This window comes from Carcharhinus amblyrhynchos, chromosome 20, assembly GCF_965287045.1.
Source record: "Carcharhinus amblyrhynchos chromosome 20, sCarAmb.v2.hapA, whole genome shotgun sequence".
Classification (NCBI taxonomy): Eukaryota; Metazoa; Chordata; class Chondrichthyes; order Carcharhiniformes; family Carcharhinidae; genus Carcharhinus; species Carcharhinus amblyrhynchos.
This window is the reverse complement of record NC_137343.1, coordinates 13,154,465-13,174,736: the sequence shown is the minus strand read 5'-3', so window position 1 is coordinate 13,174,736 and position 20,272 is coordinate 13,154,465. Positions and strand designations below refer to the sequence as shown.

At 43.9% G+C, this 20,272-nt stretch overlaps 1 protein-coding gene across 6 annotated transcripts in view; it reads left to right on the top strand.

Annotated features, from left to right (window-relative positions):
• Nucleotides 1–18,205, top strand: part of acacb (acetyl-CoA carboxylase beta) — a 118,503-nt gene extending 100,298 nt beyond the window's left edge. For 4 of the 6 annotated variants that reach the window (XM_080208094.1, XM_080208093.1, XM_080208092.1 and 1 more), the window contains 8 exons: nucleotides 376–472; nucleotides 2,840–2,975; nucleotides 5,359–5,536; nucleotides 8,198–8,310; nucleotides 8,421–8,575; nucleotides 10,867–11,037; nucleotides 13,421–13,557; nucleotides 17,639–18,205. In XM_080208094.1, the coding sequence (XP_080064220.1) occupies nucleotides 376–472; nucleotides 2,840–2,975; nucleotides 5,359–5,536; nucleotides 8,198–8,310; nucleotides 8,421–8,575; nucleotides 10,867–11,037; nucleotides 13,421–13,557; nucleotides 17,639–17,765 (1,114 nt within the window). In that variant the 3' untranslated portion in view covers nucleotides 17,766–18,205. Of the gene's footprint in view, nucleotides 1–375; nucleotides 473–2,839; nucleotides 2,976–5,358; nucleotides 5,537–8,169; nucleotides 8,311–8,420; nucleotides 8,576–10,866; nucleotides 11,038–13,420; nucleotides 13,558–17,638 lie in introns of those variants that run through there. The other 2 variants (XR_013889040.1, XM_080208097.1) reach the window with 2 other exon arrangements.
• The last annotated feature ends 2,067 nt before the right edge of the window (nucleotides 18,206–20,272 follow it).

Here is a 20,272-nt window from a genome sequence, read left to right as displayed (position 1 = left end):
TCAAGAGGAAAGGTGTAAAGAATTGTTTTGTTTTAAAACTACCCCAAAGTACATTATTTATCTAAGTAAAATGTGTTTTTTTTGTTGTAGTTAGTTTTTAGAATTAGAAGTTCTTCCATGAGCTACGCCAGGAAAGATCCATATATAACCGTGTGTGCTCAGTACCTGCCAAAGAAAATCCTCACTGGCCATTGAAAAAATTGAAACAATAAAGACATACTTAGTTCACTGTCTCTGAGCATGTCTGTCTTTAACTGTCTGTCCTAGTAACAGTATAACCTCTAAATGTGTCATGGCCAGCCACATGAGAAATTCACCGCAACTTTAAACAAATTTATCTAGTTTGAGTGATCCTGAATTGATTACCTTGCACAGGTTAGGAGGGATCCCAGTGGGAGTTATTGCTGTGGAAACTCGGACCGTTGAATTAACAAACCCAGCAGATCCAGCCGACCTGGAATCAGAATCAAAAGTGAGTAGTAATTACTTGGGAGAAGCAGTGTTTGAGGATGAGAAAATGTAGCCCTTAAGCTGCCTGTAAATTAGATCCGTTTAAGCTGAAGTCCTTTGGCTAAATTAATTTGTATTTCTGTTCAAAACTCTTGTCGCTGATCAAAGCTGGGCTGTAATTGATGTCCTGCATTTGCCACGTCTGGGTGAAGGAAGGGGATAAATCAACAAGTGTGCCTTCTCCCAGTCACAGTCGAGTAAACTCTGTAAGATAACATAGTCATTAGATACAGCGTTAAGGTAAGGTTATGGAGATACTGGCGTTGGACTGGGGTAGTAGCCACAGTAAGAAGTCTCACAACACCAGATTAAAATCCAATAGGTTTATTTGGAATCACAAGCTTTTGGAGCACTGCTCCTTCATCAGGTGAGTGGAGAGGTAGGTTCACAAACATGGCATATATAGGCAAAGACACAATTGCAAGATAATTACAGATTGGAATGTAAGTCAGGTTCGGTTATGATGTCTGCAGTGGTCAAATATCCTGCTGAGATTCCAGCTTTGCATATGAGGAATGGCTATCTGAGCTGGTAGAACAGACTCTAACCTAGGTTTATCCATGAAAACTGGCTCCATAGGCCAGAAGCTCAAAGGCCGGTAGGACTGGTGAAAAGATCATTCAGCTTATGTCGCCACCTTTCAGAAGATAGACGAAAAAGGAAAGCAAGTAAAATTCAAGTTCTCTAAATTGCCGTGGAATTTGCAAGTGCACTACAACACGAAGAAAACACTCTAATGGTCTGGAATTCACTGGAACCAGTCAATGATCAGTGCCTTTTGTTGGTGGTGTGTCCTTGCCCATTTAATCTCTGTGATATTTTGCATTGCACATGTGAGATAAAAACAGTGCAGCATCTTCTGCATGGATATCTGGGTTCTGACCGATCAAAGCAAGCAACTGATCTCTCTAACCAATTGGTTTCAAGGACTGTGCAAGGTCTGAACATGGAATAGTGAATTCAGTATCAAATCAGGTACAGAAAGTGAGACAAAGAGCGGGAAAGAAAGATTGGATTAAGAGAGAGATAGAAAAATAAAATCTTCCACAAAAGTTGAAGGAATGTAATTACACACTGGAAATAATTAATTTCCAAAGTCATGGTGCCTGATTTTACCATCAAGTTGCGCCCGTGAAAACTTGGTAAAGTCGGGCATGAAACAAGTAGTACGATCTGCGCTGGTTCCCCTTTTACCAAGGCCCGAAAATGGCCGTGATCACGACCGCGCTCAAAATGGGCGCGATGGCTATTTAAATGTATTTGCATGCATTTAAGTTGACTTAATGGGTTGCATCCCCAACTTTACCATCACTTCCCCCTTTACCACCGCATTTACCACATCCAGAACTGGTGTGAAACAGACATGCTCCACAAAAGCCTGACTTGGGCACTCTAGTTAGTGCGGAGGTAAGTGTCCAACAGCTCTCTGCTTGAGATCGTTGGGGGGTGGAGGGGGGTTCGCTGCCAATCTGCCTGAGATCAGTGAGGGGGAAGTGGGGTCCATTGCCACTCTGCCTGAGATCGGTGAGGGGTAAGGGGGGCATCTGCTTCCACGCTGCCTGAGATCGGTAGGGGGGAAGGGCCTGCCATCGGTTTGTGTGGTGGAAGGGTTTGGGGGGATAAGGGGGTCTGTGATGTTGTGGGGGCGGGATAAAGTCTGTGGGGCCAGGGGCAGGCATTATCCAGCTCAGGAGCGATGTGGCAGGAGAGCCGCATTCTATTTCTTTAATCTGCGCACGCGCAGTTGGAGGCGCTGATCGGAGCTGCAGGATTTTGGGCGTGTTAAGCTCCGCCCACAGGCTTGTTCCGCGCGATTCGGAATCGCTGATATTTTTTCAGGCAGAGTGCGAATGGGAGCGACTGAGGACGGGTCTAAAAGTCAGATCTGAAACACTCCCAGTTTCGAGTCTGCTCAGCACTTAGAGTCAAAATGATAAAATAGGACTGACAGAGATTGCTTATCTGTTGTTAATATTTTGACTGAAATGGGCATTCTTAATTTTCTATGGTAAGTTTAACTCATCTTTACCATGTGAGTACAGGAACTTTAATGCATTTGGATAGTAAAGACAGAGAGTTGCAGCGAAGCTAATCACATGCTAATCACACACTTCTCAGAAGTTTGGATTTTATGTTTAATTGCATAGCTCCCTGTATTTGAAGCTGCGTAACAATTTACACATAACTAACAAAGCACTGTTAGCCTCACTGTGACAGCGCATTCTGTAGCCCTATTATGGTGAGGGTAGTATGCTGCAGTAATCCTCAAGTAGTTGAGTAAATTGTTCAGTTCATGCAGCTGATGAGCTTCTTCTGTTTTATTTAACAGATTGTTCAGCAAGCTGGTCAAGTCTGGTTTCCAGACTCTGCTTTTAAAACTGCACAGGTCATCAAGGATTTCAAACGGGAGCGACTCCCCCTTATTGTGTTTGCAAATTGGCGAGGGTTTTCTGGTGGAATGAAAGGTAATTTCAGACTTGTATAGCAATACTCTGCAGTGTTTGCACAAAGGCAAAGTACTGCAGATGCTGGAAATCTGAAATAAAAACAGAAAACGCTGGATAAGCTCAGTAGGTCTGGTAGCATCCATGGGGAGAGAAACAGAGTTAATGTTTTGAATCCATATGACTCTTCTTCAGAGCTGAAGAGGGTAGAAATGTGATCAATTATATAGTTAGACAGGGTGGTGGAGGAGGTGGGATAGAATAGAAGGTCAGGGATAGATCAGAGCTAAGGGGAAATTGACCAAGTTGTCAGGAACACAAGATAGAGTGTTAAGGACTTAAAGAAGGTACTGATAGTGGCATAAAGACAGGAAAGCAGAATGTGTTACTAGGAGAACACAAATCAGTGTTGAGTGAAAGCCAAACTGAAGAGCAAATCTCAAATGGTGCAGTGGGAGAGGATGAGGGTTTATAGCATTGGGACAATGAAAATGAAAAACAAAAGTGGTGTCAATATGGAAGGGAACGTTCACAGTCTAAAGTTGTCAAACTCAATGTTGAGTCCAGAAGGCTACAACATATATAATCTGAAGGTGAAATGTTGTTTCTCCTGTTTGTGTTAGGTTTCAGTGAAGCATTGCACTGGGGCAAGGACAGGCATGTGGCCATGAGGGCAAGACGGTGAATTGAATGTTAACTCTGTTTTTCTCGGCACAGATGTTGCCGCACCTGTTAAGTTTATCCAGTGTTTTCTGTTTTTATTTTTGTAATGTTTGTGTGCCCATACATAGATTGTTCTATGATACATCGAGGACATATTCCTTACTGGTCATAGTGAGGCCGGCAAGGATCTTTTGGGAAGAGAACATAAATATTTTAGACTAGCCTTCTAAATGACTTCATTGTAACCACAAGCTCCAACAACATCGCTTCATCTCCCACCAAGCATTATATTTATACATAGATGTGATAAGCCCCATGGTCCATGGAGAATTACTGATTGATCTCCCAGTGGGGCTCATTGAGTACGAGTTCCCCTGATAACTGGCAGTGATCTGCCCAGCTGGAACTCATTACCTGAGCCTTTAACAAGGCAGGCCCAGGACTGGGCCTGCTGTACTGCAGTCCCAGGCAGGGACTAGTGTGTGTACACCACGGTAGTGGTTTTACTTTGCATTCTATATGAACTATGTTCCTTTCCAGTCAGGCTTCCCAAGCCATTACAAGAGAAAGAGGTTATAATGTGAAAATGGGCTTTCCAGCCCAGTCTGTCTGTCTCAGCATTTATCTTGCAAGCAAGCAAGCAAATAAATGCATTTTGTTCAATAGACCTTTAAGCCTTTTCCTTTATCTGGCTGTTCAATTGGGATCCATTAAATAATTGGCAAGAATCCAACATGAGATGGCCTTGTTGATCTGTTTATTTTCCAGCCTGGTTTCTCAATCAACAATTTAAAAAATGCAGACTAATCTCCAACACAGAAGGAATGCCTGCTGGATTATTGATAGTTGCCACTGTTTAGACTTTCATGTAGAGCACAACATACCCTAGGTACACAGATTTGGAGACACAGATAACAAAAAAATGTAGCTCAATTGGCACCTCAAGGGCATTAAGGAGGCTGGGAGCTTGGCAATGAGGTGAAATTGTATGCATGGTTTTGTTTGTGAAAATTGTGGTAGGCAATTGGAAAGAGATCATTGGATGATCGAAGCATTTGCTTTCCTGCCTGTCAGCTGTGAAAATTCTGAAGTGGCGCGATCACTTTAACCTCCATGCTCCCCAGTCACCTGGCAGGATTTTAAATCATTGCAGCACTCCATTCTGCAGCAGAGATTTCCCTTTCTCCCTGTCAGAAACTGCAGGTGAGAGCAGAACCCTTTGAAGTCCTCTTGGGTGACAAGGTGGCAAAGTGATTAGCACTGTTGCCTCAGCGCCATGGACCCAGGTTCGATACCTGGCTTAGGCACTGTCTGTGTAGAGTTTTGCACATTCTCCCTATGTCTGCATGGATTTCCTCCAGGTGCTCTGGTTTCCTCCCATGGTCCAGAGATGTGCTTCTTAGTGTCGGGGGACTAGCTAGGATAAATGCATGGGGTTATGGGGATAGGCCTGGGTGGGATTGTGGTCGGTGCAGATTTGATGGGCCGAATGGCCTCCTTTTGCATTGTACGAATCTATGATACTATGAAATGTGGACGTTCCACTGTTATCTGTTCACGGGTGCACAGCTCCACTGATTGTAATGACCTGCCTTGATATAATCTGAAATGTTTCTACTTTTTGTAGAAAAACTTTGACAAGTGGCTGACAATGAAGACTCCTTCTGGCTGCCCTTCTGTTGAGTTGATGATGAATCCACCGTGGACTATCTGAATCCATTTCCTTGCTTTTTTCCATTAGATATGTATGACCAGGTTCTGAAGTTTGGTGCCAGTATCGTGGACAGTTTGAGGGAGTTCCAGCAGCCTGTCCTGGTTTACATCCCACCTCACGCTGAACTCCGAGGGGGCTCATGGGCTGTTATTGATCCTACAATCAATCCCCTTTACATTGAACTCTACGCAGACCGAGAAAGCAGGTACTGGTAAAACAATGTGCATAAATTCCATTATCAGATGAATGTAACAAGGACCCATCAACATTTTTTGTTTGTTTATTTATTGGTGTCACAAGTAGGCTTACATTAACACTGCAATGAAGTTATTGTGAAAATCCCCTAGTTGCCATACTCTGGCACCTGTTCGGGTACGCTGAAGGATAATTTAGTATGGCAAATACTATCAAATATCCTTGATGAAAAGGCTACCATAGATATTTTGTTTCCCTGTCCATTCACTTGGCTAATGTCAGCTGAAATAATTACCATCTTGTCCTCAGCTAACTACAATGAGGAGCTCAATTGATGGAGTGAAGTATCTGCTTTCAACAGAGTGTCATGCCATGGAATTGAAATATAAGTCAGTGTCTATGATCTTCCAAACAAAAGGCTAAATGCTGACATTGTGGAAGAGACATAAAATGAGTGATAGCAATTTGTAAGCCACTTCGCATCTCACCTCATTTTTATTTTCATTGGCTGTGGAATTGCATCTGAATGAAGAGTTAATAACTGCAGACCAGGGCAAAAAAATTGGCAAGGGTAAGACAGTGGGTGGAATTTTCCCTTCCCATCCGTTGACCTCGGGCGGAATATTCCGGTCTTGGAGTGAGCGCGGCCAGAAAATCCTGCCCAGTGGGTGGAATGTTTCCACTTTTTTTAGTGCTGTTTGTGATGAGAAAAGCAGAGGCCAGCTGCCTTGTTGGATTTCCTGCCATACTTTCAAACACTTAGAAAAGAAAAAGTTAAGGGCAGGTCCCACGAAATCACACTGGTGGGGTGGCTCTGAATGAGCCAGCAACCTTAGCTCCTGAGAGATCGGGTGGCAGTGCTAGGTGGCAGCGCTCAGTTACTGCCTGGACATGACTCTCTCCCTCCCTTGGGAGATCTACTTACCTGTGTGCCCCCAGTGGGACCATTAACCAGACCTCTGTACAAGACATTGGTAAGGCCACACTTGGAATACTGTGTACGGTTCTGGTCATCCTATTATAAAAAGGATATTATTAAACTAGAAAGAGTGCAGAAAAGATTTACTAGGATGCTACTGGGACTTGATGGTCTGAGTTATAAAGAAAGGCTGGATAGACTGGGACTCTTTTCCCTGGAGCGTAGAAGGCTTAGGGGTGATCTTAAAGAGGTCTATATAATAATGAGAAGCAAGATCAGATAGATAGTCAATATCTTTTCCTAAAGGTAGGGGAGTCTAAAACTAGAGGACGTAGATTTAAGGTCAGATGGATGAGATACAAAAAGGTCCAGAGGGACAATTTTTTAATAGAGAGTGATGAGTGTCTGGAACAAGCTGCCAGAGGTAGTAGTATAAGTGGGTCTAATTTTGTCTTTTAAAAAGTGTTTTGACAGTTACATGGGTAAGATGGGTATAGAGGGATATGGGCCAAGCGGGAGCAATTGGGACTAGCTTAGGGGTCTAAATAAAGGGCGGCAATAACAAGTTGGACCGAAGGGCCTGTTTCCCTGCTGTGAACCTCTCTGACTCAATGATTCCTCCATTTGTCAGGGCTAGTTGTAAACCCCACCAACATGATGTCATGCTAGCAAGGGGTGAAATCCTTATGTGGGGGGAGGAGTGGTAAAACACAGTGGGGAGGCCCACTAATGATCTATATTGCAATGGGATACCTGACTTTTCATGGCAGGAACCCCTTTATGTCATTGGCAGGGAGTGGGGATTATCTTCATGAGAAATCCCACCAGCATAAACTCTTGTTGGATTTTCCACCTCTTCAGCTTTCCCACCCTCTGAAAACAGCGGTGGAAAATCCCCCCAGTAAAGGAAATCAGTGGGGAGCAGGTGGTGTCCAGAGGTTTTATTCTTGCTCTCGTGTTCACTTGCTAAGATAGTGCTGATGATCATGGATTTCCAAGTGTTGATGCATGGTTATGCTTAGCAAGGTACTGCAGTTTGCCATTGCTTTCTGCAGGTTCGGACTGACCAGAAATCTCTCCAGCTCTGACTGCCTGCCATAGATGTATTGAAAGGATTTGCAGGTTGATAATCAACCTGTTTGGACTAGTTATGAATGCACCTTCCATGGCCACCATTTTCCTGGGTGGAACTCTAACCTGGAGCTTCTGGCTCAGAGATAGGGACATGACCAGTGCAGCACAAGACCTTGAGAGTGCTTTATACTGAAGAATGTAAAGAGTTGGGAGGAGGGTCAGGAGGATGAAAGTCTTTCAAAAGGGAGATGTAGCATCTTAACCTAACTTGCTACAAATGCAGATTTCACAGAATCCCTAGGGTACAGAAAGAGGCCTTTCGGTCCATTGAGCCAGCACTGGCAACAATCCCAGCCAGGGCCTATTCCCATAACACCGTGTATTTCCCCTGCCAATTCCCCTGACACTAAGGGATAATTTAGCATGGCCAATCCACCTAACCCACACAGACACAGGGTGAAAGTGCAAACTCCATACAGACAGTCACCCGAGGCCAGAATGGAGCCTGGGTCCTTTGCACTGTCAGGAAGCAGTGCTAACCACTGTGCCACCAAACCATCCCAATTTGATGTCCTTACTAATGGTTTTCAAAATGACCTTTGCAATTCATTGATTCCTAACTATAATTGAACATGAAACACTCTGTACAGAATTCTCTCTCCTTTCCTCACTCCTCAGGGGTGGGGTGCTGGAGCCTGAAGGCACTGTGGAGATCAAGTTCAGGCGGAAAGACTTGGTGAAGACAATGAGGAGAATTGACACCATTTATTCAGGCCTGGCGGATCAGCTGGGTAAGGAAAATGCTACCATATCATCAAAGTAACTTCATCTGAAACATAGATGTCCCTCCCCATTGTGCCATTGTTTGATCCTCTGCCCTGTGCTTGCTTAACTTTTGTAGGTTTTCCAGAGTTGTCTGAGAATGTCCGGAAGGAACTAGAAGACAAATTGAAAGCACGGGAGGACTTCCTGTATCCAATTTACCACCAAGTAGCAGCCCAGTTTGCTGGCCTTCACGACACACCTGGCCGGATGCAGGAGAAAGGAGTTATTACGGTAAAAGAGAATTTACTTTCACCCTCTCAATCTTTATGAGCAGTTAGATGGAAAGTGGCTCAGCAGGGCTGTGGCATAGAATGCGGTTTAATAGCCACCATTCCACCTTACGAGTGGCACTGCTGTCTCACAGCGCCAGGCACCAGGGTTCAATTCCAGGCTTGGGTCACTGTTTGTGTGGAGTTTGCACCTTCTCCCCAAGTCTGTGTGGGTTTCTTCTGGGTGCTCCGGTTTCCTCACACACGCCAAAGATATGCAGGTTAAGTTGATTGGCCATGCCAAATTGACTATTAGTGTCAGGGGGTTTAACAGGGTAAATTCATGGGGTACAGGGAATAAGACCTAAATAGGATTGTTTTTAGTGCAGGCTTGATGGGCCAAATGGGCTCTTTCTGCACAGTAGGGATTCTGTGATTCATGATGAGGTCCTAATCCCAGCTGTTCTGGTGGGTAAAGGGTTTTATAATAACAAGGTACTGTTCTGCAGGAAGGAGATCTGGGGGTGATGGAGGGGCTTGGGGGCACATTTAGCACCTGATATTCTCCATAGGTTGACATCCTAATCTTGACCGTACAAAAACGGAGGCCACAAGGAAACATGTGGCTCTATAGCTGACTGCTCAGAGTTTTCATCATGTTTACTGTGGTAGACAGTGAAGAGACACTGTAAGAGGAGGAAATGTTGGAAGATAAGATATTATTTACGATCTCATTAAAAACCTTAAGTAGATTAGAACTCTGTAACATTTTACCGCTACACAGATCGAATATATCCAAGTTTTCCCATTTTATCCAAGTACTCTTGTACCTTTTGTAATGTAGCATTACACTGTCTGGGTAAAAATTATTTACCATGCGTGGAATTTTCCAGCCCTTCCTGCCAGCGGCATCTTCCAGTCCAGCCGAAGGTGACCTCCTGCAGCAGGTTCTCTGGCATTGGCGTGGGTGAACCATACAAAATGCATAAATATCGGTGGGACTGGAAGATCTGCTATCATCCAATTGCGATCTACCACTGGAAAGCACATCATGGGGCTGCTGCTGGAAAACTCTGATGTAAACACAGTTTTACGCTGGTGTGATTTTCCAATCCTGCTGAAGTCAGTGGAGTTTTGAATGGCTTACTGCCCTGCCGCCACCATGACGGGACTGTAAAATGAGATCCAAAGTTTCTACAGTTCATGTAAAAGAAGATCCCTGTGTATTATACATTTTGCATTGTTCTGTTTTCTCTCCATGGGCAGCTTAATCTCAGATCCACATGATTATCGTTGACCATTCCAAAGGCATTACCATATTTCTGGCATACTGATAGCAATGGGAGAACAGGTACACACAGGAAGCTTAAGATTTTGGCTGGTGGACCAGAGACGGGGATTGAGAGGGAAGGAAGGAATAATGGGATTGTGCGTATTAACTTTTATAAGTTGCGCCTTAGTTTTGTCATCCGCTATTGTGCCTTCATTTATCAGATGAGTTGTGGTGACTGAATGTCCTCTTATAGCGCAGTTTCCCAATGCTGCTGTCAAGCTGTCCTGGGAAAAGATCTCATTTTACGGTCCTGCCTGTCACCGTGAAGCTTTTTCCCAGGGTGGACAGTCTTTACAGTTGCCAAACCTTTACCCCGCCGGGATGTTTCTGGGAACTGCACCACCAGTGTGCCCAATAACCGTTAATTTGAAACCATGCAGGCATTACCCACTCTCTTTGCCAAAAAAACTCACACTTACTGCCCAGAATCTGGAGCTGAGGGGGCAAAGACGAGAGAGAAAAATCTGAGCATACTACCAGCTTTTGATTTTCAAATTACCACAAATTATTAGCCAAAACGAGTCAGAGGGCTTGAAAATAATGGGCATCAGAGTGGCGATTGAAATGGAGATGTACCCACTCTGGTGCATAACATTATGAAAGACATGGACAGAGTGGATAGTCAGAAGCTTTTTCCCAGGGTGGAAGAGTCAATTACTAGGGGACACAGGTTTAAGGTGTGAGGGGCAAGGTTTAAAAGAGATGTATGAAGCAAGTTGTTTACACAGAGGATGGTGGGTGCCTGGAACTCACTGCTGGGAGGAGGTAGTGGAAGCAGATATGATAGTGACTTTTAAGGGGCGTATGGACAAATACATGAATGGGATGGGAATAGAGGGATATGGTCCCCCAGAAGGATAGGGGGTTTTAATTCAGCCGGGCAGCATGGTTGGTGCAGGCTTGGAGAGCCGAAGGGCCTGTTCCTGTGCTCTATTTTGTTTCGTTCTTTGGATCTGACTGCAGCATTTGTTCTCTTTCAGGATATCCTCGAGTGGAAGACTGTGCGCGCATTTTTCTATTGGCGTCTCCGCCGTCTGCTACTGGAAGAAATGGTCAAACAAGAAATCATAAAAGCAAATCAGGAACTGAGTGATGGCCATATTCAGTCCATGTTGCGGCGGTGGTTTGTGGAAACAGAGGGAACTGTCAAGGTCAGTGCTAATGTAGAGGTGTCAGTTCAATTTGCTAAATCTAATTTCATGTATTCGGATGTTGGGATTTCAGAATTGGCAAACTGAATAGTTTTCTGCTTTCCACCTGTGATGATTATCTCTTGAAGGGCAACACAGCAGAGTAACTAGGCCTGCCCAACCAATCGGGACTCAGAGTATGGAATCATCCCATGGTGAGAGAGGCTTCTAGGCAGAGGCATTTCAGGGAACTGGCCCACAGTCATGTGGTTGCTGTAGAATTCTTATTAATAAATAGCTTTTGGTTCATTAATGAGGTCTGTAAAAATGCATCTTTACATCTGGTGACGAGGGTAAATTATTCTGACACGTAAGCCTATTTGTGACACTGATAAACAAACTTAAACTTAAACCTCGTTCCAGACCCATCGGGAGATGTTCTTTTTCTATTTACACTGTCTCTCATTTCTCTGTGATATAAATACCTCTTTGTTGTTCTGATGGAGTGAATAAGGAAAAGCCATTTCCTCCAGATAGGGAGTTAATAACAAGGGTTTATCAATTCAAAACAGTCACTGAAAATGAGGGAACAAGTTAGGAGAATTTTTTTGCGCCAGAGGCTGCTGGAATGCTTTGTTCAGACTGAGGTTTCTGCATGTTTTGAGGGAAAGTTTGATAAATAATCAAAACAGAAGAAGCTGGGCTATGGAGCAAGAATAAATACTGTAGTGTATTGGGCCACATGGCTCCGTTCTGTGCTATAAGCTTCATGTACACTCGCAGAAATGAGCAAAATATAGATTTTAAACATTTAATTTGAGAGAAATCAAATGAATAAATTTACTATACTTAATGTTTTCACTTGTATCCCATATGCTAATTACCTCATTATGGAATGATTTGGGAAAAATGACTTAACCTGTCAGTAAGAGGGAATTGGGTCAGGTTATCTCAACCAGAGCATTAGTAGGCATTTCACTATTTACTTTGACACTTCTGAAATAAGGAGGTGGAAATGCCTTACTACCAGAAGGACATGGAGACTCTGGAGAGAGTGCAGAGGAGGTTTACCAGGATGTTGCCTGGTATGGAAGGACTGGGGTATGAGGAAAGATTGAAGAAATTGGGGCTCTTTTCCCTTGAAAGACACCGACTGAGGGGGTATCTAATAGAGGTATATAAGATTATGAAGGGTATAGATAGAGTAAACAGAGGTAAGCTATTTCCTATAATAGAGTCACGTAGGACAAGGAGCCATGGACTTAAGGTGAGGGGGGAGCGTTACAACACAGATATTAGAGGGAGGTTTTTCACACAGAGGGTAGTGGGGGTATGGAATACTCTGCCAAGTAAGGTGGTGGAGGCAAACACGCTAGAGTCCTTTAAGAGTAACTTAGCCAGGCACATGACTGAGTTGGAGATGGGTGGATATAGGAGAGCCTTTAAATAAGGGTCATTAGCATTGGGGTGTCCTTAGAAATGTAAATGGGTATAGTATGATAATAATGTTTTTCTCTTTTCATTCACAGGTTTTAAGTCGGTCTACCTCGTGTCCAACGAGGGGCATACATGCGATGGGTCGTACTGGGGCTGCTCTTGGTTGTTCGAGATTGGCCTAGTGCTTCATGTCGTTAGTGTGTGCCTAAACTGGACAAGATACTGGGCAAGACGACAGCTCAGTGACTATCGCTGATTGCTGTGCAGACACATGGATTTGGGCCGTTGTCTGTGGGAGTTTGCGCATTCTCCCCGTGCTTGCGTGGGTTTTCTCCGGGTGCTCCGGTTTCCTCCCACACCCCAAAGATGTGCTGTTAGGCTGATTGGCAGGAATAAATTGTCCCTAAATCAGTTTCCCTCAATCTGGATGGCCATAAAACATTAGATAGGGGTCATGGGTAGAGAGGTGGTGTTGAGATGGCAGCATGGGCTCGTTGGGCCGAAGGGCCTGTTTCCCAGGCTGATTTTGTCCTTTGTTCTAAATAGATAAAACCAGATTCCCAGCTGTGTGTGCATTTGTGAGCATGTGTGTTAAGCTACTGGAGGATAGGAAATCTGTAACTGACTTTGTAAGCAAATATCAACAATAACCCGGGATAACTAATGCCCAAAGTTCACAGATCATAATGGAAACACCATAATTCTTTGACCTCCTAATAGTCTTGGTTTAGGAGAGCCGCACTGTATTGGCATGGCAAAAATGCAAAGGGAAACTGTTCCCTTATTTTATCTGAATTTAGTCTGGCAAGTCACGAAACTGCATAGTCCATTAACCCATTCGTTGTTGCCAGGCTTAAGTAGCAGCCCGTACAGAAGTGGAGTTACAACATTAGCATTGTGATGGTGTATTTTCCATGTTCCATTATCTATCTCATTGTTATTGGATCTCCTTGCTTGTTTTGTGCAGGCATACCTGTGGGATAACAATCAGAAAGTAGTGGAGTGGTTGGAGAAACACCTCCATGATGAGGACGACACTCGCTCTGTAATTCGAGAGAACATCAAATATCTGAAGCGGGATTATGCATTAAAACACATTCGCAGGTTGGTGTCTTTGTGTTCTAGGACAGCAGAGAAAATGGTTGATGGTGAAGAGTGTCTTCCAATTGAAGACCAGGCAATGTAATTTTAAATGAATTTGCGTGCGTGTGTGCATGTGTGAAGGACTGCGTGGGCCCCAAGTCTAGTTCACCTGCCATGTGGGAACTATGAAGGAACAGTGGGTTTCCCATTTGGAATCTGGTGATGCAGGCCAATGACCATCGGCTCCTATTAGTCACTCAGGCCAGAATTTTACCATCCCGCCCGCCTCGGGAATTGGAGCGGGAGTGGGGCGGACCATGGCATCGGGTGGGATTTAACGGTTTCAGGATGAACGTACAATCCTGCCCTCTCCCCATATCTATTTATCCAAGAGACAGATTAGGGAGATTTGAAAGATTTTCATGATCATTATGAGAGAGTCACTGGATGCATGGAATTGCACGGGGAGCCTGTGGTGCAGCGGTATAGTCACTGGTCTGGACCTAGGGCAGATGGTGAAATTTGAATTCAATAAAAAAGATATGGAATTTAAAAAATCTAATGACAACTATGAAGCCATTGTCGATTGTCATAAAAACCCACCTGGTTCATTAATGTCCTTGAGAGAAGGAAATCTCTCATTCTTACCTCATCTGGTCTACATGTGACTCCAGAGCCACAGCAACGTGCATTTTAAACGCCCTCTGAAATGGGGGGGGCACTTAGGGATGGGCAATAAATGCTGGCACAGCCATTTAGCCTAACTACCCCATTATGCTCCATACAAAAATCCTCATACTCTTCTTCATCTTAATGCCATCAATATAATATTCCATTCCTTTCTCCCTTTTATTTATTTAACTTCCCCTCAAATGCATACATAGTGTTCATCTCAACTGCTCAAGTAGTTATTTCAAGTATTGTTCCCCCAAAATCAATGGGACAGAAGAGGAAGGATTGGGGAAGGGGGGCTGAATGCTGTGACAGGAGAATAAAGATCTGATGAGCTTTGTTGGAAAAGGTGAGGCAGAGGGTGGGGATGGGCGGGGCAGGGAAATCGGCTGTGGGGTGTGGGCAAGTGAATTGGTGGGGGCAGGAGTATTGGCGGGGGTGAGCGGTGGTGGGATCAATGGGACAGGCAGGGAGATGGCAGGGGCGTGTGAGGGAGTTAGCAAGGGTGGGGGAATCAACAGGGATGGGAATCAATGGGGGCAGGCAGGGTGGGGGTGGAAGAATTGGGTAGGTGAGGGAGCAGCGGTTTGAGAAAGGATGGCAAGGTGGCAATGATACACAAGGAACAGATTCTGGCACTCTAGAATGGCTTAGTTGTTAACACTGTTGCCTCACAGTGCCAGGGACCCGGGTTCGATTCCTGGCTTGGGTCGCTGTCTGTATGGAGTTCGCATGTTCTCCCCGTGTCTGTGTGGGTTTCCTCTGGGTGCTCCGGTTTCCTCCCACAGTCCAAAAGACATGCTGGTTAGGTGCATTGGTCATGGTAAATTCTCCCTTAGTGTACCCGAACAGATGCCAGAGTGTGGCGACTAGGGATTTTCACAGTAACTTCATTGCTGTGTTAATGCAAGCCAACTTGTGACTAATAAATAAACTTTCATAAATGTGTGAAATATATTTAAATGTTTATGGCATTTTAAGATATTTAAACTCATTTAAAAAACACTGACCTCTCATTGAGGTGAAAACTGACCTGGGGGCACGTTTTCTACTCTTGATGCTGGGGGGGAAGCGGAATGTGACTTTGTGCACGATGGGCCACTCCAAGCTCTGAGTACTTGTCCCAATGCTGGGCCATGCTGCAGCAAGAAGAGCAGGTTCTCACTACAGCCTGTGGATATGTTTGCCTTTTTTTGTACAGTCAGCAATGAACATCGCACACCTCCCACTGACAGGAAAGTCTGGGTTGTTGATATGTAAGAGGGAAGAGTACTTGGAGCAGAAATTTAAAGTACAAAGATTGTGTGCCGGGAATATAAGTTGCCAGCACAGCGTAAATGGTGCTGAAATAGATTCGGAAGAAACTAAAATACTCTGAGACATCTCGATAGACTCTGCTGAAAATGTCAATTGTTCCTATCTGGTGGTTGGACAATAACAATGGAACGTAGAGCTACATCCTCAAACCAATGGAATATAAATGAGAAGAAGTATTGATCAAACCGTACAGTGCTCTGATCAGACTGCACCAGGGGTACATTGAAACATTAAAAGGAAGCGTCGCAAGGCCAAATGCTGGAGTTAAGGTCTGGGTTTGAGGGAATGCTAGAGAAAGTTACACTAGCTTTGGAAGAAACTAAAATAGAATGTGACATCTCGATTGTTAGCGTGGATAGAGGATTGGTTGTCAAATAGGAGGCAGAGAGTGGGGGTCAATGGGTGCTATTCGGATTGGCGGTTGGTGACTAGTGGGGTGCCCCAGGGGTCGGTGCTGGGGCCTCAGCTATTTACCATTTATATAGATGATCTGGAGGAGGGAACCGAGTGCAGGGTGTCGAAATTTGCTGATGACACCAAGATTGGGGGAAAGGCAAATTGTGCGGAGGGTGTGGAGAGTCTGCAGAAGGATCTAGATAGGCTGGGCGAATGGGCCAGGAAATGGCAAATGGAATTTAATGTTGGCAAGTGTGAGGTGGTCCACTTTGGTAGGAAGAATGGTAGGAAGGACTATTACTTACGTGGCGAAAAACTGCAGCAGGCGACGGTGCAGAGGGACCTCGGGGTCCTTGTGCATGAGTCGCAAAAACCCAGCTTGCAGGTGCAGCAGGTGGTCAGGAAGGCGAATGGGATGCTGGCCTTCATAGCGAGGGGGATTGAATATAAAAGTAGGGAGGTCTTGCTGCAGCTGTATAGGGCATTGGTGAGGCCGCAGCTGGAGTACTGTGTGCAGTTTTGGGCGCCGCACCTGCGCAAGGATATTTTGGCCCTGGAGGGAGTGCAGAGGAGGTTTACTAGGCTGATACCGGAGTTGAGGGGATTGAGCTATGAGGAGAGGCTGAATAAACTAGGCTTGTACTCGTTAGAGTTTAGAAGAATGAGGGGAGATCTCATTGAGACGTATAAGATGATGAATGGGATGGATAGGATAGAGGTGGAGAGACTCTTCCCGCTCAAAAAAGACAGTAGGACTAGGGGGCACAGCCTCAAGATAAAGGGGAGGCGGTTTAGAACGGAGTTGAGGAGGAACTTCTTCACTCAAAGGGTGGTGAATCTCTGGAATTCTCTGCCCGTTGAAGTGGTGGAGGCTGCCTCGCTAAATATTTTTAAGAAGCGGGTTGATGGGTTCTTGATAAGAGAGGGGATTAAGGGTTATGGGGAGAGGGCGGGAAAGTGGAACTGAGCCACAACAGATCAGCCATGATCTTATTGAATGGCGGGGCAGGCTCGAAGGGCTAGATGGCCTACTCCTGCTCCTATTTCTTATGTTCTTATGTAAACTCTGCCGAACATGTCAATTGTTGGTTGCACAATAACAATGGAAGATAGAGCTACATCCTCAAACCGAGACAACACAGTGGCACAGTGGGTTAGCACTGCTGCCTCACAGCACCAGGGATCCAGGTTTGATTCCCTGCTTGGGTTACTGCCTGTGTGAAGTTTGCATGTTCTCCCCATATCTGCATAGGTTTCCTCTGGGCGCTCCAGTTTCCTTCCACAGTCTGAAAGATGTGCTGGTTACGTGGATTGGCAATGCTAAATTCTTCCTCAGCATACCCGAACAGACGCCAGAGTTTAGTGACTAGGGAATTTTCATAATAACTTCATTGCAATGTTAATGTAAGCCGACTTGTGACACTTTTCCGTTTTCAAAGGGACTTCTGAGACATGATCGTATGGAAGTATTTAAAATTGTTGACAGAATGTGAAAGGCAAATCTGTAACATTATTGAAATAGTCAGAACAGGTTCAAACAACTAAAATGTAAACTTTGATCTGCATGGTACTTATCCCAAATATCTGATGTTCTTCCAGTTCTCTTTTTTGTTTTCCTTTAATGACCAGATTAGATGAAAACAAGACTTGAGATAATGTGCCTGAAATGTAAAGTGTTAAAATATTTGATTGTGTTTCCTGTTGCTGCTAATTTCAGCTTGGTTCAGGCGAATCCAGAGGTTGCAATGGACTGCATCATTCATATGATGCAACAAGTCACCCCAGCCCAACGCACAGAGATCACTCACCTCTTAACAAACATGGACAGCCCAGCCTCACCTTGAGTCAACGCAATCCAACGATATTGACCACTGGATGTTTTGCGTCAGAGAGACTTGAACAACATGTACACCTCGCCATAATATTAAATGTAAGAAACTTGGTGGGGGGAAGGAAGTTTCCAGATGCATTAACCCTGTGCCTTTCCCCAGCCATGTGCTGGCAACACAACCTGAAGACCTTCAAACAGATATTAGTGGAAATTACAGTTTCTGTCTTCATCAGTGCTCAGTGCCGAAGCAGTTCTGGGAATAATAATGCTCCAAATAAATTTTGTAACTTTGCAACATTTAGTGCACTTGGATGTTCCACTGAGCTCCAGCTACGTGTAAACTTTGGGTGCGATCCTTCCAGGCTGAGTGTACTTTGTGTATTACTGGCAATATTAATACCAGCTGAAGCAACTACAGAAAAATATTTTCCTAAATATCACCTTGGGGCATTATTTTTTGCACAGGCCTTGGAGTTTTCTCAAATCTTTTTGCCTGGAAAATGCAATTCACAGATCACATATCTCATGGAAGCACTGTGAAAACAACTTTTGAAAAGCCAGTTGAATACTAATCATGGTGACAGTAATAAAGCTCAGGCAGTCTTGGATGATCAATGTGGAAGTTGTGTGCAAAAAGATGACTACAAGTAAGGGAAGGTGAAAGTCCCATCCTACTTAATATCAACATCTTCCAAGAGGCTATAAAGATCCCACCTTCACAGCAACAGCTGAATCATATCACGGTCAATATGGCCTTTATGACTTTCAGTTGGTTCTAAGATTGTTACTGTGTTAAAAAACTCTTTAACAACGTCTGCTGTTTTGCTAAGCAGCAAACAAAATCAGTCTCGCAGACAAACTAGCCAGGATGACTGTTACTAGAGTAATATTGCACACTTATCTTGGGGATAGTTGTCACTTCTCCTTCACTTGATGCCTTCAGTTGCTAAGTCCACCTCTAGGCTTTCATTCACCAGTCGACAGGGTTCAGACTGCCTCACCTAATTTTTTACTTTGCTTCTCTACGGGGGGATCTGCTGCTTTACCTTCCACACGTCCCGTAAATGGCAAGGGCGGTTCCTGGACCTCCTTTTTCCTCCACTTGCTAGCACAGAAACAATAATTAAAATTGGGAACAATTACATAGAGAGTCACAACTGAATTCCACATTCCATCATCCTGGTGCACCGTACAGATGAGATTAACCCCCACACAAGACACTGGTTTAAAAAGCTGCTGAATAACAATGCAGAATTGATTTGATTTCATTCATTATTGCCGTGTGTATTAGTATACACTGAAAAGTATTGTTTTTGGCATGCTATACAGACAGAGCATACTGTTCATAGCACAGGAAAGGAGAGAGTGCAGAATGTAGTGTTACAATCACAGCTAGGCTGTAGAGAAAAATCAACTTAATGTGAGGTAGGTCCATTCAAAAGTCTGATGGCAGCAGGGAAGAAGCTGTTCTTGAGTCGGTTGGTGCGTGACCTCAGACTTTTGTACCTTTTTCCAAAGAGGCCATTTATCAGTAATGCCGGCCTAGTAAGTGCTGGAGATGGGTGGTCTTATTACTGTTTTGTTCCAAAATATTATGAATGTATCTTCATATGTATTTATTTTATACATTGTCAGGGGCAGCTGAGACATAGTTGTTTTATGTTTACTTTTTCTGCAAAGATCTTGATCTGTTATAACATCAAGCATTATAAATTGCTAGAATTAACCAGTAATATTAACTTTAAAGAAGCAACTGGTTTAATATAAAATAATAGCAAGGTAGCCACAGTATATACAAGGCCTTCAGCCCAAAGCCCACATCAATGGGATGCTGGGCATAAGGTATTCATGAAATGAGTTTGGGCAGTTTCCTGGTAGGCATAGGCATAAACTGCCTCTAAAAACCACAGTGTCATTCAGAGAGGTTGTAAGAAAGTTGTGTGGGAAGTAGAATCATCATTAATACAATGGAAGTGTTTTCTTTAATTTCGGATCAAGCCACATGGTTCAACATCAGGAAGTATTATCTGCATAATACGGTATCTAGCCTTGGAGTGCTTGATGCAGAAACTGGATGTTCCATTTCCCCATCCTGAACACCTCTCATCCTGGTAAACCAATGTATGATCAAGTGATTGTCCCTGTGTATGTTGCTATGAATGAGTCAGAGCGGACAGCTACTCTTTGTAAATAAAAGTTCCCACTTTGTGATAAATTTCATATAATACTTTTCTTTAGTGCTTGTAAGAATGTACAGTGTCTTTAATGAGTTAAAGTGACGGGAGCCAACCTTGGAATTGATATGATACAGATTTAAAAGTTGCTTTAAAGAATACTTTATTGTTAGAACTTTATCTTTATTCTAAATGGAGATCAATGGATAAATGTCCCTATTTCAGGCATGTGGGTACTATAAACTGTAATTTGTATGCTTTTCTGTTTGTCTTGTATATAAACATTGACCAGCTCCATTCTGATGAATATGGTGCACCAATAAAATGCATAGTTAGAGCTTTAGGA